Raw genomic sequence first — 24067 nt, 5'->3', positions numbered from 1 at the left:
CAACCGACCAGAGCATCCAGGGACTAAGCCACCACCCAAAGACTATACATGGACTGACCCTGGGCTCCAACCTCATAGGTAGCAATGAATATCCTAGTAAGAGCACCAGTGGAAGGGGAAGCCCTTGGTCCTCCCAAGACTGAACCCCCAGTGAATGTGACTGTTGGGGGGAGGGCGGTAAGGGGGGAGGTTGGGGAGGGGAACTCAAGACGAAGGGAGGGGTTAGCAGGATGTTCGCCAAGAAACTGGAAAAGGTAATAACAATTGAAATGTAATAAGAAATACCCAATTTAATAAAGATGGAGAAAATAAAGTCAACCAAAATGTCCATTTCACTCTTTCTCCAGTCTATCTGAAGACACATAATTTTTGCTTTATTTTTCATCTGAATTAATGTTTGTACTAAACAATTTCCAAATGGCATTTTTCATCTGAGCATTTCTTAAGGTGTAGATTAATGGGTTTAACATGGGAGTTATTATAGTATAAAAAATAGCAACTGCTTTATCAATGGGTAATGTAGCTGCAGGTCGCATGTATACAAATATGCCGGGCACAAAAAATAAAACCACCACTGTAATGTGAGAAACGCAGGTAGAGAGAGCTTTGCGCCTTCCTTCTGCACTGTGGTTCTTTAGGGAGTGAAGGATGACCAGGTAGGAGACAAGCAGTAGGAGGAAGTTCAACAGACAGATGAAGCCACTGTTGGCAGCAACAAAGAGTCCTAGAATGTGGGTATCAACACAGGCGAGAGCAAGCAAGGGGTTCAGATCACACATAAAGTGGTCTATGACATTAGGGCCACAGAAAGGTAATCCAATCATGAAAAGCATTTGTATACCTGCATGAAGAAAGCCTCCAACCCATGACACACCCACAAGGATGTTACAGAGTTGTCGGTTCATGATGGTTGCATAGTGCAAGGGTTTACAGATGGCTACATAGCGATCATAAGCCATCACAGTTAGCAGGATAATCTCAGCTCCTCCAAAGAAATGTTCTGCAAAAACTTGGGTCATGCACCCATTGAATTTAATAGATTTCTTTTTATGGAGTGAATCAAAAATCAGTTTAGGTGTATTGACAGAGGAGTAGCAGGCATCAATAAAGGAGAGATAGGCCAGGAAGTAGTACATAGGTGCCCCCAACAGTTGGCTGTTCGTAATGGTGATCAAAATAAGCAAATTTCCCACCACAGAGAAAACATAGATAACCAAAAACACAACAAATACGATTTTCTGCATGTGTAGATTCTGTGTGAGCCCCAGAAGAACAAACTCGGTCACGTTGTTCCTAATTTCCATCTAAATTATCAGGAGTCAATCTTATTTCCTGGAAAAAATGATGCATACTCATGTTTTTATAATTTATTTATGCTAATATTTAATTCTTTGATTATGTTAATTACTGAAATATAACAAGTTTGTAATATTTCAGAAAGTTTTCTTGATACTTACAGATATTTAAGAATACAGAATTGTCTCCTCAGTGAAGATAGCTGAAATTAGAATGAACAGGATCAATGCTTTTTATAAATATACTAAACAGTCTCAAGTAGGCTGAATGATTTTTGAAGACTATGAGTCTTTTTAAAGAAGGTTGGATTAAACTTGGAGAGAAAGGCAAAGGCAGAAATATAATATGGGATGTAGTAATTTAATTCAGTAGCCATCAAAATACTTTATTAGTAGGAAATAGACAGCCTTCAATGTTAAATTGTGATATGAGAAGAAGAGAGAATTTGAGTGAAAAGAAACTTTGTACTATCATCATTCAATAATACATTGGCTGAAACATACTGACATTCTATTAGTAATAAAAGGTAGATAAAGATCCATGTTAATAAAATATTAATTTTAGATTCTTTAAAATTCACACATGAAAATGCAAGTGTTAAAAACCAAAAATCAATTCAGCATGTTATATGGAATTTCAAGACAATAAAAAGCAAGAAAACAGAACATAATCTAATGTGAGTGTTTAGGGAAAATAATACTGAAATTCCAGTGAAAGAAATGGGCAAAAGACTTTGTAATACTTAATAAATCTCTGTGAAATAGTATGTGACAAGTCTATTCCTGCCTTGATTGTTACTGAGTACTTTACACACAATGCTGCCTTTACTGCTTGTATAGCCTATATTGTTATTGTTTTACCAATGTAGAGAAAAGAACTACTATCAATTTATAAGTAAAAATATTGAATAAAATCACTAAGTACTGTCTACTGAGAGTTTTAAAAATGATTACTGGTTTACATGTTCATATACACAAAAGAGATGCTCACATAATTTATCTACAAAAGTTCATAAGTCCTATGTATTATGGTAACAGAGAAATTGTCTTGTGCTTCAAGTTAGCAAAATATTCAGTCTTGTTGTACTCTGTTTTTTCTAAATTTTATCTCTCAAAAGTGGAAGTATTAAGCCTTTCAAATAATTCAACTCCATATTTATGTAGATATTGGTTATAAGTACTAATGATTATTTACTTTATGATTTCCATAGTCTCAAACAATTTCAGAAAAAACTATTTGAGGCTGATTTATGGGTTAAGGATCATAGGCTGAAATGTATTTTTTTTATATTTTATCCAATATGACAGTGAGGATTGAAATATTCTTAGAAGTTCTCTTTCATCTCAGTCCATCTTTACATCACCTTTCTCATGTATCATTATATAATAGAGATTGTAAAGCAGTGATGAACACTGTGGAGATGTACTAAAACTGTGGCCAAGTATGTCAGTTCATGAATCATATGCACCAAATGAGAATTCTGTTATATCCCCTTGTCACTCTCTTTGTGTCTATATTCTGGAGGCTCACATACCTGCTTCATTATATCTCTGTAAAACAAGAATAAAAATTGTAATATATAATGTGCTATGAGAATTTTTTAAAATGTGAAAGCATGGGATGAAATACAAGCATATAATTTATTTTTTAAGCCTTAATGTAGCTACAGGACATGCATAATTGATAATTTTGGTACCAATTTGGAGAAACACTTAAACTTCCAATAAGCTTAAGAAGAATTCATTTCTAATAACTGCAAAGGAGCCACAGGTTTGTCTTCCTGTTTGTTTTGTTTTGTTTTGTTTTGTTTTGTTTTGTTTTGTGACAAGCTTTATCTCTATAGCTCTGGCTATTTTCAAACTCACTCTGTAGATAAGGCTGGTCTCTAATCATATAAATCTACCTGCTTCTGCCTTCACGATGCTGGAATTATAGGCATGTGTCTCTACCACCTAGCCAGAAGCCACAGAGATTTTTAGGATCTATAGTACATGACCTCAGAATGAATTATCTGTGCTCATGCTTGGAATAAAAAACTCATATTTACTAACTTAATATTGATATATTTAATAATTTTGTTGTATCGTGAAGCCAAAGACTATACTCCATCTCATGATTAGCTTCAGTAATTAAAAGAGGTATTTCAGCGTAAAACAGTGACAGGTACATTTAATTCACCTAATCATCTACAGTGCTTTTATCATCTGATATTAGTAAATGCAAACTACTTACCAAATATCTTGAAAAGTTAGAGTCAGGTTGATTTAGTCTATAATTTTATCGCAAATCCCAATTAATCAAACTCTTGTGTACAAAAGTCAAAGAATATACCAAGTGTAGCACTATTAAAAGATATACCTCAGTAGCTTCAGCTTTCAGTATACACTGTGAGTGTTAAGAAGAAGTCCTCAGGAATGAGAGTATTCAGTGCGAAATAATTGAAGTATTCATGTATATCCAATGAACATAATATGTCTTAATATCTTCTCTCTATAAAGCTAAATATATTTGATAATAAATTTAGTATTTGAATCTAGCATGCATTGTGTTAATATATTATGTTGAGAAGATCTTTGATTCTCATATTGTTTCTTCATCCTGAAAGGCAAGGACTGATAAGATTGTAGAAAAGTTTCCAAAGTATTCAAAGAAACTTGCTAAGAATAGGTGACATGCAAAGAGGAAACATTTGTATACTGCATTGAAAGGGTATTTAAAGAATTTCTCATGAATATCAATGATCTTGTTATTGTGCTCTCTCCCAGGAATTAATTATCACACTGATGAAAAAGTTGGGTATTGGAATCCAGTGTCTTAAAAATATGTATGACTCAATCACTTTTCAATGGGGAGTAGTAATCTGCAAGCATAGAAAGAAAGCATGTAGCAGATCTCCTTCTCTGTCCACAGAGAGCTCATTAGATTGAAAGACATGGTCATGGATTGGCCGGATTTATATAGTAAAAATGGACATTTTGCCAAATGCAATCTACAGATTCAATGTAATCCCCATCAACATTTCAACTCAGTTCTTCATAGAGTTAGAAAAAGCAATTTGCAAATTTATTTGAAATAACAAAAAACCCAGCATAGCAAAAACTATCGTCAACAATAAAAGTAATTCTCGGGGAATCACCATCCCTGACCTCAAGCAATATTACAGATGAATCATGCTAAAAACTGTATTGATACAGAGACAGGCAGGTAGATCAGTGTAATAGAATTGAAGACCCTGAAAAGAACCCACACACCTTTTTTTTTTTTGATCTTCGACAAAGGAGCTAAAACCAACCAATAGAAAAAGGAACATTCTCAACAAATGGTGTTGGTAGAGCTGGAGGTCAGCATGTAGAAGAATGCAAATTGATCCACTTTTTTTTTCATCCTGTACAAAGCTTAAATCCAATTGGATCAAGGACTTACACTTCAAATCAGATACACTCAAACTAATAGAGGAAAAATTGGGATAGAGTCTCAAACACATGTGCACTGGGGAAAATTTCCCGAACAAAACAATAATAGCTTATGCTCTAAGATCAAGCATCAACAAATGTGACCTCATAAAACTGCAAAGTTTCTGTAAGGTAAAGACTCTGTTATTAGGACAAAATGGCAACCAACAGACTGGGAAAAGATCTTTACCAATCCTACATCTTATAGAGGGCTAATATCCAAAATATACAAAGAATTCAAGAAGTTAGAATTCAGAGAGCCAAATAACTCTATTAAAAAAGTGGTACAGAGAAAAACAAAGAATTCTCACCTGAGGAATATCAAATGACTGAGAAGTACCTAAAGAAATGCTCAACAACGTTAGTTATCAGGAAATGCAAATCTAAACAGCCCTGAGATTTTACCTCACAACAGTCAGAATGGCTAAGATAAAAATCTCTGGTGACAACGGATGCTGGTGAGGATGTGGAAAAGGAGGAACGCTCCACGGTTGGTGGGATTGCAAACTGGTACAATCACTCTGGAACTCTTTCTGAAAGTTCCTCAGAATTTTGGACATTGCACTACCTGAGGTCCCAGTTATACCTCTCTTGGGCAAATACCCAAAATATGCTCCAATATACATCAAAGGCACATGCTCCACTAGTCTCATAGTAGCCTTATTTTAATAGCCAAGAAGCTGGAAAGAACCCAGATGCCTTTCAACAGAGGAATGGATACCGGAAATATGGTACATCTACATAATGGACTAATACTCACTATCAAAAACAATGAAATCATGAAATGAACTAGAAAATATCATCCTGAGTGAGGTAACCCAATCACAGAAAAATACACATGATATGCACTCACTGATAAGTGGATATTACCCCAAAAACTCGAACTACCATAAATACAATCCACAGACCCCACGAAGCTCAAGAAGGTTGACCAAAGTGCGAATGCTTCACTTCTTCTTAAAAGTAGGAACAAAAATATTCATAAGAAGGGATATAGAGGCAAAGTTTGGAGCAGAGACTGAAGGAATGGCTGTTCAGGGACTGCCCCACATTTGGCCATATATATATACAGCCACCAAAACTAGATAAGATTGATAAAGCTGCTCTTGCTCTCTTGCTCTTCCCATCCTCCCCTTTGTCTTTTCTCTCCCTATTCCCTCCCCCCTTCTCTCTTAGTGCTCATGGCCAGCCTTTTGTCTTTCTCTACTTGTCTTTTTTTTCTCTTCTCCCTTTTTATCTCCCGCATCCCCTCACCATTCCAATAAACCTACTCCACGTGGAAAAAATAATATTGCTGAAGCTAAGAATTGCACGCTGACAGGAACTGGATGTAGATGTCTCTTGGGAGACACAGTCAAATCACATCAAGTACAGTGGCGAATCCAAGCAACAAACCACTGAACTGAGAACAGGACCCCTGTTGGAGGAATTAGTGAAAGGATTGAAAGAGCCAAAGGGGCTTGTATCCCCTTAAAAACAACAATGCCAACCAATCAGAGCTCCCAGAGATTAAACCACTACCCAAAGACTATATACATGGACTGACCCATGACTACAAATGCATATATAGTTGAGGATGGCCTTATTGGGCAAAAATGGAGGAGAACCCCTTGGTCCTGCCAAGTTTAGACCCCCCAGTGTTGGGGAATGTGGGGGGGAGCATGTGAAGGGGGTGAATAGGGAGGGGTACACCACTATAGATGAAGGGGTGGGGGATGGGATAGGGGGTTTAATGTTCAGTAAACATTTAAAATGTAAATAAAAAAATTACCCTTCCCCCAAAATAAAGAGGACTGAGTACCACATAAGTAACGTTTTCCTCAATCTAGCATGGACCCCATAAATGAATGCAGCTTCCTTTCTGATATATAAAATCAAGGGCAAAATTGTATTCTTACCAATGTTATCCTATTTCTGAAAACTTCCTTAATAACTAAGCCAAGGAAGGCATAAATCAACATCCTTTTAAAATTGTAACTTCAAAACCTTCTTCTCCCATATTTGTATGTTTTCAGATTTTTGTAGGGTCTGTAATTCTCCATGGTATATTCATATCATTATTATACTTATCAACAGGGTTAAACATGGGGCCCTGTCACAAAACAAAATGAAACAACAAAACAACCACCCAGAGATATTTGCATACTATGACTTTGTATTATTTGTTATTATTCACCATTTTGTCATTTATTAGGCTGATTACTGTTAAATTATTATGAATATTCACTCTTAAGATATTATCTCATGTAGCTTAAGAGTTTTTCATTACTTCAATTAATTCTTTAACAACATAATACACATATAAAATATATGGTTATTTTTCCAGTTCCATTATGATTAATCTCACCCACACTCCCCGCCCCTTATTTGCTCCACTATCCACATTAAACCCAACCTTCCTACTAACATCTTTCCCAATTTTTTCCCTCATTTATCCCTCCTCTTTCCTATCTCCTTCTTTCTTTTCTTCTTCCTACTCCTCCTCAGTCTTCTCCCCCTCCCTCCTCCTCCTTCTTCTTGAAATCCACTGAGCTTAACCATGGACATCCAAGTGACTATCAGGGTAAAATATTCACTCGAGTCTGGTAGGATCACTAATGGATATACAACTGAAGGAAATAACCCTCCACCTTGTAGCATTTATCAATAATTTATAGAACCCCAGGTAGTTTGGGGATAAATTAACCTCTCCCCACACCATGATTGATTTCATATAGTCTCTGTTATGTAGATCTAGTGCAGGTAACCACCAAATTTCTGATTTATGATCACAATTGGTTTGCTATAACACAAATAGCACGCATAGCCTTTCTCCTGATCCCATGGCTCAAAATTTTTAGATTTTTTCGTTAGCACTTTTACCTGCATCTAATATGTGGTGTGAGTATATTGTGTAGGGCTGACATTCAACTATCACTTGTTTCCAACAACTCCAGCAACCATAGGACTAAATTTACTAGTATTCAATGAAAGGAGAGCCTTCTCTTATTAAGGTTGAAAATAGAATTTGTTAATATATAAACATCGATATTTAGAAACATATTAATTAAAATTAAATTTAACGACAGGGTTGTTTTGTTTGACCTCTTATCTCATTTTCATTGGGCTTTTTACCTGGTTTCCAGGAGTAGTCATACATTTCTTCTTTGGAGTAGGATTTAAATCTCAATAGACTGCAGATTAGGGTCTTCTAGGGTCTCCATGATCAACAATTAGTAGAAAAATATCTCACACATGGCATTGAAAAATTTATTTGTTCATCCTTAATTTGTATAATTGTCATTCTCCATGCATGCAGTATATTGCAACAAATCTTATTTTAAAAATATCTTATTAGATCATACAGTAGTAGATTTCCATGTTCCTTCATCTTACATTTCAATTTAACACTCACTCCAACTCTACCTACCACCTATTTCTTCCACATGCTTTTTATGGAATGTTTTCTGTATTTATATTTGAAATGTTATCTCATTTCTCCTGGCTCATGCTCACTCACCGCTCTACCTGTTTCTATTAAGATACTCCCACTTCCACCCACCTACTCCCACATCAACACATTGGGGAAAGAAGTCTTCACAGGTCCAAGGTCTTCTCCTTCTATTGATACCAGATAATGCCATCCTCTGGTACATATGTGTCTGGAGCCATGTTTACTCTTTGGTTGGTGGTTTAGTCCCTAGGAGCTCTGGGGAAATGCTTGGTTATTATTGTTCTTCCTCCTATATGGTTGCAAATCCCTTAAGCTCCTTCATTCCATTCTTTAACTCTTCCATTGGGGTGCCCGTACTCATTGATGTTCTGTTCAGGAAATTTTTCCTTGTTCAGAATTCTCCCTCATCTTTTCTTCTATTTGTTCCAGTGAATCTGGATTTATGTGAAGGTCTTAAAGCACTTGGACATGAGCTTTGTACAAGGAGATAAGAATGGGTCAATTAGCAGTCTATTACCTGCTGTCCTCCAGTAGAACCAGAAACATATTTTGAAAATGCTGTCTTTTTTTTCCACTGGACGGTTTTAGCTCCTTTGTCAAACATCAAGTGATCATAGATGTGTAATTCATTTCTGAGTCATCAATTCTATTCCATTAATCTAAATATCTGTCTTTGGACCAATACCATGCAATTTTCATCTCTATTGCTTTGTAATAAAGCTCGAGGTCAGGGATTGTGACTTCTCTAGATGCTTTTTTTTTATCCCCCTTTTTTGGTTTCCCATCCATAAACCCCCATTCCATGCCCCAACCACTTATTCTATCAGAGTGTTCCCCCACCCATCCAACCACCCCTTTCCACATTCCTGCCCTGACATTCCCTTACACGGGGCAGTTCATCAAGGTCAGGAACAAGAACTTCTCCCATTGGTGCCCAACAAGACAATCCTCTGCTACATATGCAGCTGGAGCCATGGTTCTGTCCATGTGTACTCTTTGAATGGTGGTTTAGTACTGGGGAACTCTGGTTGGTTGGTATTGTTCTTATGGGGTCAGAAACCCCTTCTATTCCTTCAATCCTTTCTCTAACACCTCTAATAGGACTGGTTGTATCAGCTTGACTAGGATGTTGAACATGTCTTTTGGAACTTCTCAGCCATTCAGTATTCCTCATTTGTGAATTCTTTGTTTAACTGTAACACAATTTTAATAGGGCTAATTGATTATCTGGAGCATAATTTCTTGGGTCCTTTGCATATTCTGTAAAGTCCTCTATCAGGTGTAAGATTGGTAAATATCTTTTCCCAATCCGTTGGTTGTAATTTTGTCCTAATGACAGTGTCTTGTGCCTTGCAGAACATTTGCAATTTTATGAAGTCCCATTTGTCCATTCTTGATCTTAGTGCATAAGCCATTGGTGTTTGTTCCTTCAGGAAATTTCTCCACTGCTCATATGTTTGAGGCTCTCACCCAGTTTTTCTTGAATAGTTTGAGTGTATCTAGTTTTATGTGGACGTCCTTCATCTATTTCGACTTGACCTTGTACAGGGTTATCAAAATGGATCGATTTGCATTCATCTACATGCTGGCCTCCAGTTGAACCAGCACCACTTTCTGAAAGTGCAATCTTTTTTTCTACTGGATGGAAAAAAAGAGCTAATTCCTTTGTCAAATATCAAGTGACCATAGGTGTATGAGTTCATTTCTGCATCTTCAATTCTATTCCATTGATCTACCTGTTCTTCTTTTTACGAATACCATATAGTCTTTATCAATATTGCTCTGTAATACTGCTTGAGGACTGGGATGGTGATTCTCTCAGAATTTCTTTTGTCTTGAGGATAGTTTTCCCTATCCTGGGACAATTTGCTCCTCATACTCTATGAAGTTTTGAGTTGAAATTTTGATGGGGATTGTAATGGATCTGTAGGTTACTTTTGGAAATTTGGCAATTTTTACTATATTAATCCTGCCCATGCATGAGTATGGGAGATCTTTCCAAATTCTGAAATTTCTTATGGGGTTGGAAACCCATTCTGCTCCTTCAATCCTTTCTCTAATATCTCCAGTGTGTGTGTGGTTGTACCTGCTTGACTCAGGATTTTGAACATGGCTTTAGGTACTTCTCACTCAAGTATTCTACATTTGTGAATTCTTTATTTAGCTCTGTACCACAATTTTTAATATGGTTATTTGATTCTCTGGGGTATAATTTCTTAAATTCTTTGCATATTCTGGAAAGCCCTCTATTAGATGTAACACTTCTGAGATCTTCTTCAATTTCTGTCTTCAGATACTTGAAGTTCTTGACATACAGATCTTTCACTTGCTTGGTTAGAGTCATGCCTAGGTATTTTATGATATTTGTGACTATTTTGAAGGGTGCCATTTCCCTAATTTCTTTTTCATTCTGTTTATCCTCTGAGTAGAGGAAGGCTATTGATTTGTTTGAGTTAATTTTATACTCAGCAACTTTGCTGAAGTTGTTTATCAGGTTTAAGAGTCTCTTGTGGAGTGTTTGGGTTCATTTAAGGATACTATCATATGATTTACAAACGGTGATATTTTGACTTCTTCCTTTCCAATTTATATCCCTTTGACTTCCTTTTGTTGTCTGATTGCTCTGGCTTGGACTTCAAATAATATGAGTAATTAAGGAGAGAGTAAGTAAGGAGAGAGTAAGTAAGGAGAGAGTAAGTAAGGAGAGAGAATTGGACAGGCTTGTCTAGTCCCAGATTTTAGGGGTTATTTTTAAGATTCTCTCTATTTAGTTTGATGTTGGCTTCTGGTTTGCTGTATATTGCTTTTATAATGTTTAGGTACGGACCTTGAATTCCGGAACTTTCTAAGAGTTTTAACTTGAAGGGTGTTGACTTTTTTCCCTTGCTTCCTCAGCATCTTGTGAGATAAACAAGTGTTTTGTTTTTTCTTAGTGTTTCTTTAAATAGTTGATGGATTTCTGTATATTGAACTATCCTTGTGTCACTCAGATGAAGCCTACTTCATCATAATGGATGATCATTTTGATGAGTTCTTGGATTCAATTTGGAGAACTTTATTGAGTAGCTTTGCATCAGTATTTATAAGGGAAATTATTCTGAAGTTCACTTTTTTATTGGGTCTTTGTGTGATTCATGTATAAGTGTAATTTTGGCTTCATAGAAGAAATTGGGTAGCGTTAGTTCCGCTTGATTTTGTGGAATAATTTGTACAGTATTGGTAGGAGGTCTTCTATTAAGGTTTGATAGAGTTCTCCTCTAAATCCATCTAGTCCTGGCAATTTTTTTTGGTTGTGGGACTTTTAATAACTGCTTCTATATCTTTATGAGTTTTGGGATGGTTTAGATGGTTTATCTGATTCTGATTTTTTTGTGCCTGATATATATTTAGAAAATTGTCCATTTTATCTAGACTTTTTTCAGTTTTGTTGAATGTAGGTTTATTTAGTAGGATCTGGTATTCCTCAGATTCCATTGTATGTTTCTCTTTTCATTTCTGATTTTGTTAGTTTTTTAATCTATCCGTAAACTCTGGTTATTATGACTAAGGTTTTATCTAACATTTTGATTTTCTCTAAGAACCAGCTCCTGGAATTGTTGATTCTTTGTATAGTCCTTTTTGTTTCTACTGGGTTGATTTAAGCTCTGACTTTAGTTATTCCCTGCTCTCTATTTCTCTTGTGTGTATTTCCTCTATTTTATTCTAGACCTGTTTTGTGTGCTGTCAAGGTGCTAGTGTAGGCTCCCTCCAGTTTCTCTTATGGAGGCACTCAGAGGTATGAGTTTTCTTCTTAACACTGCTTTCATTGTGTCGCATAAGTTTGGGTATTATGTGCCTTCATTTTCATTAAATTCTACAAAGTCTTCTTAATTTCTTCCTTGAACAAGTTCTCATGGAGTAAAACATTGTGCAACTTCCATGTTTGTGGGGGCTTTCTGTTGTTTTTGTAGTTACAGGAGACCAGACATAGTCTTTGGTGATCTGCTAAGATGCATGGGATTATGTCAATCTTCTTGTATCTATTAAGGACAGTTTTCTGAGCAATTATGGGGAAGTCACTATGAGGTGCTGAGAAGAAGGTATATTCTTCTATTTTAGTATGAAATGTTCTATAAATATCTGTTAAAACCATTTGGTTCATAACTTCTGTTAGTTTCTCTATGTCTCTCTTTAGTTTCTGTTTCCATGATCTGTCCATTGATGAGTTTGTGTTGTTGAAGTCTCCCACAATTATTGTGTGAGGTGCAATGTGTGCTTTGAACTTTAGTCAGGTTTGTTGCATTTGGAGTATAGATATTCAAGGTCAAGAATTCATCTTGTTGGGTTTTTCTTTTCATGACCATGAAGTGTCCTTCCATCTCTTTTCTTTTTGATAACTTTTCATAGAAGTTGGATTTTATTCAATATTAGAATGGCTACTCCAGCTTGTTTCTTGGTACCATTTACTTGAAAATTTTTTCCTGCCTTTTACTCTGATATCTGTCTTTGTCATTGAAGTATGTTTCCTATATGCAGCATAATGGTGGGTCCTGTTTACCTAACCAGTATTTTTGTCTGTAACTTTTTATTAAGAAGTTACTTCCATTGATGTTAAGTGATATTAAGGAATAGGGTTCTTAGTTTCCTGTTATTCTTGTTGTTTCAGATGGAATTATGTTTGTGTGGCTATCTTCTTTTGGGTTTGTTGAAAGAAGACTACTTTCTTGCTTTTTCTAGGGGGTAGTTTCCCTTATTCTTTTGGTGTTTTCAATATATTATCTTTTGTAAGGCGGGGTTTTTGGAAAGGTATTGTGTAAATTTGTTTTTTTTTTCATGGAAATCTTGGTTTCTCCATCTACATTAACCGAGAGTTTTGCTGGGTATAGTAGCCTGGGCTGGCATTTGTGTTCTCCTAGGTTCTATATGTCATCTTCCCAAGATCTTCTACCTTCCATTGTCTCTGTTGAGAAGTCTGGTATAATTCTGATAGGTCTGCCTTCACATGTTATTCAACCTTTTTCCCTTAATGCTTTAATATTCTTTCACTGTTTTGTGCATGGGGTGTTGTGACTATTATGTGAATGGAGAAATTACTTTTTTGATCCAATCTATTTGGAGTTCTTAAGTCTTCTTATATGTTCATGGGCATCTCTTTCTTTGAGTTAGGGAAGTTTTCTTCTATAATTTTGTTGAAGATATTTACTGGCCCTTTAAATTGAGAATCTTCAGTCTCTTCTATACTATTATCATTAGCTTCAATCTATTCTTTGTGTCCTGGACTTCCTAAATGTTTTGGATAATGGACTTTTACTTTTTGCATTTTCTTTGACTATTGTATCTATGTTATCTTCTACCCCTGAGATTCTCTCTTCAATCTCTTCTATTCTATTTATGACACTTGCAAGTATGACTCATAATCCCTTCCTTAGGTTTTCTATCTCCAGTGTTGTCTCTTTTTGTGATTTCTTTATTTTTCTATTTCCATTTTTAGATCCTGGATAGTTTTGTTCAATTGCTTCACTTGATTCCTTGTGTTTGCCTGTAACTCTTTAAGGGATTTTTGTGTTTCCCTTTTTAAGGCCTTCTACTTGTTTACCTTTGTTCTCCTGTATTTCCTTATGTGAGTTATTTATGTCCTTCTTAAAGTCCTCTATTAACATCATGTAGTGTGATTTTGAATCCAAATCTTGCTTTTCCAGTTTGTTTGGAAATCCATAACTTGCCGTGGTGGAATAACTGTGTTCTAATGATGCCAATTAATCTTGGATTCTGTTGTTCTTTTCTTGCACTTGCCTCTGGACATTTAGTTATCTCTGATGTTAATTTTTCATTCTGTCTCTGACTGGGACTTGTCCCACCAGTGAGCCTGTAATCCTAAGAGTGGGAGAATTCCTGGGTTATCAGCTCTCACATGGCTACTTTTAGATCTGGAGTTTATGGGACAGCCCTATCTCTGAGGACAGTTAGAGACTGCTGTTCAAGTCTGCTCCATGGCTCCTGTGTTCTGTGTGCTACTGATAGGTCATTCTATGGATAGTTAGTGGAGTGAAAATGGGGGTCACCTGTGGCCTTAGGAGTGAGAGCATTCCTGGGAGACCAGCTCTCTTTGTTTAGGTTTTGGGTTCTGAGGGGTGTGGGAGTGTCTTAGTTCTGAACACAGATGGAGACTGGAAGGATCTCTTCCATGCCTTCTTTACTCACATCTTACTACTGGCAGATTTCTTTACTTTCACATTGTATGAGTTCTGCTGTCATCCCTTTTTCACATCTCTTCAGTTACCCTATGGAACTTTTTAAGCTTCTTGTCCACCATATACGTTCCAAAGTGGAGGTAAAATTTTTTTAGTGGAATTTCTTTTTTCAAAAATTATTTTATTCATTTATATCTCAAATGACATACTACTTCCCAGTCCACCAACATGGTTTCTTTGTCAATGGTTCACATCCAAATTCTTCTACTTTTGTGTGATATAATTAAAATACAGACATGTTCTTAGTAGACACCTTTGATCTCTGTGGCTGGAATATAAGCACACCCTTCTACACACTTTTAATTCCTAACTATGAAGGAAGTTTAGCTTGTAGAAGGAAGTAGTCAAGTGTGAACATGATATTTAATTGAGGGAATGACAGGATAATGAATAAGAAAAACCTATGACACAATGATAGAAGGTAGGATACAACCAGATCTTGTGGATATGGCAGAAGCGAGAGAGGCTATTTAGGAAAACAGTAGAGAAAAGTAAGGTTGGGACTTAAAGAAAACACTTCAGAGACAGGATGTGCAGTAGTCAGTTTTATAAAAATCATTTTACAGAGACAGGTTGCAGGAAAAGACAGAACAAGCTGAAGAATGAGAAGAGCTAGAAGATTACAACAGATTACTAGAGTTAATGTAAAGTCTAACAGAGCAATTGAGTGAGATTCTGAGAGAGTCCAAAATAGAAAAATAAATTTGGAGAGTAATTTGGTTTCAAAACATGGATTTGAAGTATCCAGACAGAGTTCAGAATGAACTAGAAAGGTTAAGATTAATAAGTAGTAAGTCTCAGAGGCTGAAATTGTTCTAGACCTAGATTGGATTTTTAGAGAGGCAAGAAGATTCCAGAATTTGGCTTATGAATAGTTAAAACAGAGATAGAAATGATTTGCAGACAACATGATAGTATACCTCAGTGAAGCCAAAAATTTCACCAGAGAACTACAGCTGATAAATAACTTCAGCAGAATTGCTGGATATAAAATTAACTCAAACAAATAAGTAGATTTCATATACTCAAAAGATAAAAAGGCTGAGAAAAAATTAGGGAAACAATAACCTTCACAATAGTGACAAATAATATAAAATACCTTGATGTGACACTAGCCAAGCAAATGAGAGATCTATGTGACAAGAACATCAAATTCCTGCAGAAAGAAATTGAAGAGGATCTCAGAAGATGGAAAAAAAATTTCCATACTCATGGATTCACTGGATCAACATAATAAAAATGGCAACTTTGCTGAAAGCAATCTATAGATTCAATGCGATCCCCATCAAAATTTCAACTTAATTTTTATAGAATAGGAAAGAGCAATTAGTAAAATTATTTGGAATAACAAAAAAATTCTGGGGAATTCCCCTCCGTGACCTTAAGCAGTATTACAGAACAATAGTGATAAAAAGTGTATGATATTGGTACAGAGATAGGCAGGTTGATCAATGAAATAGAATTGAAGACTCAGAAATGAACCCACACACCTATGGCCACTTGCTCTTTGACAAAGGAGCTAAAACCATCCAGTGGAATAAATGTATCATTTTCAACAAATGGTGCTATTCAACTGGCAGTGAGCATGTAGAATGTACATAAATCCATTCTTATCTCATTGTACAAAGCTCAAATCCAAATCGATCAACGACCTTCCCTTAATACCAGATACCCTGAAACTAATAGAAAAGCTAGTGGGGAAGAGCTTCGAACCAATGGATTTTCTTGATAGAATACCAATAGTTTATTTTCTATGATTAAGAATAGATAAAGGGTAACTCATATAATTGCAAAGCTATTATAAAGCAAAAAATCATGGCATTAGAACCAAATGGCAACCCACAGATTGGGAAAAGATCTTGACAAATCCTGCATTTGATAGAGGGCTTATATCTGATATACACAAAGAACTCAAGAAGTTAGACTCCAGAAAGCCAAATAACCCTATCAAAATGGGATACAGAGATAAACAAAGAATTTTCAACTGAGGAATATTGAATGGCTGAGAAGCACCTAAAGAAATGTTTCACATCCTTAGTCATCAGCTAAATGCAAGTTGAAACATTCCTGAGGTTCCACCTCATACCACCCAGAATGGCTAAGATCAAAAACTCAGGTGATTACAGATGCCGGTGAGGTTGTGGATAAGAGGAACAGTCCTCCGTTGCTGGTGGGATTGCAAACTGGTAAAACCATTCTGGAAAACACTCTGGCAGTTCTTCAGAAAACTGGACATAGTATTACCTGCAGACGCAACTATACCACTTCTGAGCATATACCCAAATGATGCTCCCACATATAAGAAGGACTCATGCTCCAGTGTGTTCATAGCAGCGTTATTCATGATAGCCAGAAGCTGAAAAAAAACGCAGATATCCTTCAACAGAGGGGTGAAGAGATAATGTTTTATATTTACACAACAGGTTACTACTCAGCTATCAAAACAATTCCTTCATTTAATTCTTAGGCAAACAGATGGAACTAGAAAATGTCATCCTGAGTTAGGTTACCCAGGTTCAAAAGAATACACTTGTTATGTACTCACTAATAAGTGAATAATATCTCAAAGTATCAGAATACCAAAGATATTCACAGGGTATATGAAGCTCAAGAAGAAGGAATACTAAAATGTGGCTGCTTCAGTCCTTCTTAAAAGGGGGGACAAAATTATTAAATGAGGTCAAGGGTGAAATGGACTTGGGAATAAGAGAGGGGAAAATGGGAATTAGCAGGGCAGGATCAAATATGAGAGGAGACAGGAATGATATAAAAAGCACCAGGGATTAGGACAGAGGTGTGTAGCAATTGGGGATGGTGAACTGGGAGTAGTTACCAGCAGCCCAATACTAGGAAAGCAAGAGACTCAGGATATAATAGGAATTATATTAGCTGAAATACCCAACAAAAGGGAGGGGAAATCTGTAGAGATCATATCCAGTGGTTAGGCAAGGTCCCTAGCTGGGAAATGGGGCTATCCCCCTTCTCAAAGTTGTTCCCATCTAAAAGAAATAGAGGAGCAAAGAGTAGAGCCGATATTGAAGGAAAGACCATCCAGTGACTTCCTGACTTAGGTTGCCATGTGTAGTTACCAAACCCAGTTACTATTGCTCATGCCAATAAATGCCTGCTGAGAGGAGCCTGATATATCTGTCTCCTGAGAGGTTCTGTCAGAACATGACAAACACAGAGGCAAATGCTTACAGTCAACCACTGACCTAAGAACAGCGAGTTAGGGAAAGGACTGATGGAGCTGAAGGTGTTTACAACCCCTGAGGAAGAACAACAATATCAACTAACCAAATGTCCTAGAGCTCCCTGTGTCATAACCTCCAATCAAAAGTACACATGGAGGGACCCATGGCACCAGCTGCATATGTAGTAGAGGATTGCTTTGTCTGGCATCAGTACGAGGGAAGCCCTTGGTCCTATGAAGGCACAATTTCCCTGGGGAATGTCAATGACATGAGGTGGGAGGGGGATGAGAGGAGCATACTCAATGAAGCAGGAGAAGGGAGGTGGAAGAGAGGCGAGGTAGAATGCGGATAATATTTGAAATGTGATTACATAAAATATCCAATATAAAAAAAGCTTTCAAAATTTGGACAAACAGGAAAAAAGAAAGAAAGAAAGAAATATTCTTGGATCTGTCCAAGCCATGTATTCTCATAGTTTGCCTTGGTCTCTCATTCCATCCTTCTATCAGAATAATTAGCAATTAGTTTTGTAGTTAATTTAAAATTTGTATTTGAGACACAATATGTGACTTTTTCTTTGAGGACCTTGATTACTTTAGTTTATGTTTTGCTCTTGATTGTTTTTTTTCCATTTCCAGGTATTTTACTGTAAATTTCATAAATTTCATTGTAGATGCATTTCCCTGTCTGTATTTATCGCATTTTCACCTCCAGTCATCAACAGATAGACATCTAGGTTAAATTTATCTTTAGATCCAGTGAAGAGAGCATCAGGAATCCTGAATATATTTGTGTCTCTACCATATAGTAAAAAGGCTTTTGAATGCATGTGCAGGACTGGTGTGTCTGATACTTACATAGCATCTGATTTTAGCTTTCTATGGAGTGTTCACTCAAAGTTTCATATTAGCTGCATTAGTTTATACCTAGCACTGGTGGCAAGAACAATGCATAAAGCTTCTCTGTTTCTCACCAGCATTTGTTATCATTTATATCCTTTATAGAGGCCAGAACTAGGTTAAGATGAAATCTCAAAATAAAATTAATTTGGATTTTTTTGGTGACAATGTGTTTTGCATATTTTAAAAATATGTACTAGGTATTTGTAGTTATTCTTTTGAGTCTTTTATGTTAATTCCCTAGATTATTTTTGGAGAATTTTTTAACATTTTCAGACTATAATTTAATCATAAAACTTCTTTCTTCCCTTTTCTTCTTTCAAAATCAGTCTCCCCATCCTTTCTTTCTTCCAAAACTGTAGCCTCTTCAGTTAAATTTTGTTACTTTATTCATATATATTTTTTTCTAATGTAACCTGGTTAATTTATATATATTCTTATTCTGTGGGTTAAGTCTTAATTTATTTTTTGTATTTTTTACTACAAATAGTATTAAAGTCAACTTCTTATCAATATTTTCTTGAACTTTACACTCTAGTCTGTTTGTTATGATTTGATTTTCTTTGGATATCACTATTTGTTACTGGCACACATACAATCCACATCTGATCTCAGATAATAATCTGAACTTTATTTAATATTTATTGAATACATTTGTCCTTCCATGTTTGAATAGTTCTAAATACAAATCTATATCTTAGGCCATAGTAACTGATGTCATCTCTGGAAGGTCTCTTTTTGTGAATATTCAGGATCAGGTAGGATGAATGTGTATACCCTATACACCCTACCTAATTTATGATATAGTTATTACCATATAGGCTTTCTTTTCTCTTACTAGAATTTATTTCTTTAGTATCTTGGCTCTCCAGAGGAACAGATCTTTGAAGACTTTACTACCAGTAATGAATATATTTGCTAGTGAAAGTGCAAACAAGCTTACAAAAATAGCGTAAATTCCTTCTCCTTTAATCCCTCATATAGGTGCCATAGAAGGTGTGACCCAGATTACACACATTACCGCCAAGATGTGAATTAGATGTGAATCTTCACATTCCCAATATTTGAAATATGGGGGTGGAGTGGGGATCCCTCTCCAATGTGTCTGCTTGTGTTTTAATTAATTCTAGATGTGGTCAAGTTGACAACCAAGAATAGTCATGATACATGATTCTTCAGTTATAGGTTAATATTAACCATCTCCATAAGAGGAACATTTTTTTCTTTCTTTTCCTCTTCTAGATACTCATATTTCTCAGTTATGTTTTTAAATCCAGCTTAAAGAGTCTTAGGCAATATTTTATTGCCTCTGAGAGGTACCATTATTAAGATAACTCTTATAAAGGCAAATATTTAGTTGGGAGCGGATTACAGTTTCTGAGGGTCAGTTCATTCTTACTATGGTGGCAAGAATGGCACCGTTTGGGCCAAATTTGCTGAACAAGCCAAGAATTCTTGATCTCAAGGCAGTCAGAAATAGATGCTTTCTAGACTGGTTGGAGCTTGAGTACAGGACTTAAAAGTTTACCCCCTGACAAGGCTACAAAGCATACTCAAACCACCCCTGTAGGTTATAACAACATTTGTTAATCTCTTTGATTGTGATAAGAAATAGAAATACTAAAAAATTCTAAAACACACTAAAGTTCCTTGTATCAAAACAAAACTTACGTTTGCCTGATCTAAGTATTGTCTCAGAGAACACCTGAGAGAAATGTTGCAGGGGACTGGAAATATCTGACAGAAAGTAGTACAGGAGAAATTTACCTAGAACCAACTCCAGAGGAAGGATAAGTTCTTTTATGTTTGGCTGAAGACCTAGAGAAACTCAGGAAACTCTGGAGACTTGAGCCCAGAGCAAAAGATAACATAGGAGCCTCTGAGACAATGTATCCCAGTAAACCACCCTAAAAGACAATTTTAACTATATAGACAGATTTTTCATGACTTATGAATGGGGCATTCCATTTCAGATCTGTTAAGACCAAAGATAGGAGTTAAGAAGATGGAAATGTTACTTGAAAAAGCAATCACAATACTTATTGCAACTACGACATCAGAGAGTAACCCTCCCTACATTCCTTTACAATCTTAATATATTTCCTCTTGAAAAAAGGTTGAAAAAAAGAACCATATAACGACAATAATATATATATATATATATATATGTACACACACACAAGATAAATAGTTATGATAATGCAAAAGCATGAGAGACATGAGGCAGAAGTAGAGAACAGGAACTGCTTAATTGGGTAACAATGATACTTAATCACAAAGGAACAAGTAATCTGAATTCTTGTTAAAATATATGGTTTTAAACATTTTAAAGACTCATTACTAACTATGGAATACACTCATCTTACATGGGACAGATATTAAATACCTGAGGTATATGAAAGAGGTTTATAACCTGAGTGGCATGATTTAGCAGCAGCTAAACTATTCTCATTTATAACTTGGTAGCTAGAAGATGCTGCAGTTATGGAATACTATATTAGGTCTTGAGATGTTAAATTTCAAAAAGTTTGATTTAATTTGCTGATTTAAGACAGTAGATGCAATTTTTATGACTCTCTTATTATACAATGGACTTTAATAGTTTTTAGAGGCTGGGATAAGGTGTAGGACAAGGAAAAAATGTCTATGTCCTTTACAAATATTATGCAAAGTCCTGGAGAGATTTTACTGACTTGTTACATAGAAAAATGTTTATAGATAATGTCACAAATACTACTATTAGATCCCAATGTCAGCTGGGTATCAATTGAAACTTTGGCTTTAAAAAATATAAATGAAGGATATTAAAAGTTGTTAGACCTTTAAAATCTTGATCAGCAACCATGGATGAATGGATTAGGACACGGCTGATATCGACTCTAATAACTGTGGAATTGGAAAAGCAGTAGCCTAGATATTAAATACCCATTCACTGTGAGAGATAAGTTCATTTGATTGTGTAAGGTGTTCCTAGAAAATTTCCGAGAATACCTCACCCTTCTTGGATTCATAGAAGGTTTGGTAAATGTAATCTTTTACTCTTGGAAACTGCCTAAGGGGGTTAGCTTGTACCCATGCAACAAATAATGTAACCCAGATATTTTCTGTCGGCAATTCACAGAGCAACTGGAGAAATCTAAGCTAGTCCTTAAATATATTGTATATTAACATCTTTTGTATATGGCTGGATTGATACAGGTCTAATCTGAATGAGAGAAATTTCCACATAAAAGCATGACTCAGAAAAGGAAGAGGAGAGAGAGAGAGAGAGAGAGAGAGAGAGAGAGAGAGAGAGAGAGAGAGAGAGAGAAACATAGATGATGCAGAAAACTGAAACTTTCCACACTGCATGAGGAAAACTCAGCAATGTAGCTGAAAGGGAACAGGTAATTTATCATAAAAGTAGGTTGAAAATCCTTGGCGCTGAAACTGGCATTTGCTGAAGGACAGATGATCAGGATTGCAGTTTTGAAGGATCATCACATCACTAAATCTTTTTAAGGACTTTTGGACTGTTAAAATCATGGGATTGATTATTATTTCTGTTGTTAGAATTAAACAGTGTACAAGACTTAGTTTAAACTGAAAAGGGAAAGGTTTAAGTGAATTTTAATCCAGTTACATTGCTGTTCTGGAAGGGGATAACATCCAAAGAACTTCTAGGTCTGTGCAACCCAGCTGGAATATAGATGTTTAATCCCTCTGGATAGAATACAGATACACCTTCACAGCACACATTTAATCCCAAACAATGAAGCTAGGAGGAATAAGCCCTGTTAGAAATTGAAATGTCACTGAGGTACATACAAAGTGAGAAAGGTTTGACAGAATGAATCAGAGATAAAATATACCCAATTGTCAAGAAAACAGCATACGAAAGAAAGAAGAAGGCAGTACAGTAAGAGGAGGCAATATTTACTCCTTAAAAAAACTGGGACAGTTTTACAGAGATAGGTTAGAGAGATAATGAGTTAGACACAGGTGAAGAGAGAAACACAGAGAATGAGACGGTCGCAGAAGATTAAAATCAATTGCCAGAGTTAGTTTGAAGTCAAGCAGAATAATTCAGTGAGAAGTTGAGAGAAGCCAGCTAGGCAGCTAGGAGAGCAATTTGAGAAATAAAAATTAGGGGTTGGGGATTTAGCTCAGTGCAAGGCCCTGGGTTCGGTCCCCAGCTCCAAAAAAAAAAAAAAAAGAAAAAAGAAAATAAAATTAGTTAAACCAGCCAGCCAGAGTTCAGAAAGAGCTAGAAAGGATGAACTTATGAAGCACTAAGCCTCCAAGAAAATAAAAGATACTTTTACAATGTGTTTAAACAATGTTATGAATTTTCGTAGTCTTAATTAAAGGATGAATTGCTGTTCAGAGTCTGGCGTAAAATGTCGTTGTAGAGGTATTTTATAACCAAATTACATGAGGATAAGTAAATTAAACCAACTTAGTACGAGATTCTTGTTTAGGAATAGAATGTGTTAACATATGGTAAAAGGAAATTAAATAAAGGTAATATTTAAGAAGGTATAAATAGAAGATATGAAAATATTTTCTGTATATTGGAATATCACATGAATAGGTAAATTTGACTAATAAAAGCAAGTAAAAATGGCAAAATGGAAACAAAAGTAATTTTAAAGATAATAAGATGAAATATATACAAATATGTGAGTAATGACTTGTATGGAAATGTGTGAGAATATTAGGGCAAAATATTTCCCACATCACTAGTAAATATTTTTATGTGTGCAACCTTGAAACAGAGTCTTACTATGTAGTCCTGACAGATGTAGAACTCTGGAGGAATACAAAGTTGTCTTAAAACTCATGTCAATCCTCCTGTCTCAGCCTAGTAAGTGATGGATGATTAAAGACATATGTCACTATGAGAGATTTCTATTCCCAGACCTCATCATAAGTACGTAAGTATTTGGTAGAGCAACTGAATCATAGGAAGAAATTTTTTATAAAAATTCACAGGTTCCATTGTCCATATAATTCATGCTTCTTCAGGTAAGTGTTAAAGTAATTCCGCATACCAAGGCAAGGACAACACATTACATCCTGTAGAATTTTCCTCTTTATTCATTACACTAATTCTAGTGAGTGCCTATTAACACAAAGTACTTTGCATGTCTTTTAAATTTCCAGTGTGCATGATTAAACATTGAGAAGTATTTGGAAGCTTTCATAATAACAATGATTTAAATATAGACTAGAATAATATTAATAGACTTAGGTTTACTCTTTTAGCACAGTGATACATTTAAATGAAAAGAAGTCCAGGATTTATTTAATGTTATTATGTAATGTCATTATATTATACCATAGTTCTTATAAGTAAATAAAAGTAAGTCTTAATATGTGACCATTGAGTAGTCTTCACTGGACCTTCACATTCATAAGTATACCTTCAATATCTTGCAAAAAGTGCCTCTGAGACTATTGCCCATGGGTTTCCTTTCCATTCAGCTTAAAGTACGGCAGGTAGTGAGTCTTCAAGCTACATTGGGTTAAAGCGTCATGGGAAAGATAGGTTCTTTCAGCATCTACTATTTTGTTTCTTTTG

General features: G+C 35.7%; 1 protein-coding gene across 1 annotated transcript; it reads right to left on the bottom strand.

Annotated features, from left to right (window-relative positions):
- Positions 1-374: 374 nt before the first annotated feature.
- Or4c105b (olfactory receptor family 4 subfamily C member 105B) lies at positions 375-1304 on the bottom strand. The gene has a single exon (NM_001000637.1). It carries the CDS (start codon positions 1302-1304, stop codon positions 375-377), a length of 930 nt encoding a protein of 309 aa, NP_001000637.1.
- Between the last annotated feature and the right edge of the window lie 22763 nt (positions 1305-24067).

Source organism: Rattus norvegicus, chromosome 3 (genome assembly GCF_036323735.1).
Source record: "Rattus norvegicus strain BN/NHsdMcwi chromosome 3, GRCr8, whole genome shotgun sequence".
Classification (NCBI taxonomy): domain Eukaryota; kingdom Metazoa; phylum Chordata; class Mammalia; order Rodentia; family Muridae; genus Rattus; species Rattus norvegicus.
The sequence above is the reverse complement of the archived record's forward strand: the minus strand, read 5'-3'. Positions and strand labels throughout refer to the sequence as shown.

Bases quoted from the DNA above. Each gene is read 5' to 3' on its own strand.
- Or4c105b (NM_001000637.1), bottom strand. From the start codon at position 1,304: ATGGAAATTAGGAACAACGTGACCGAGTTTGTTCTTCTGGGGCTCACA.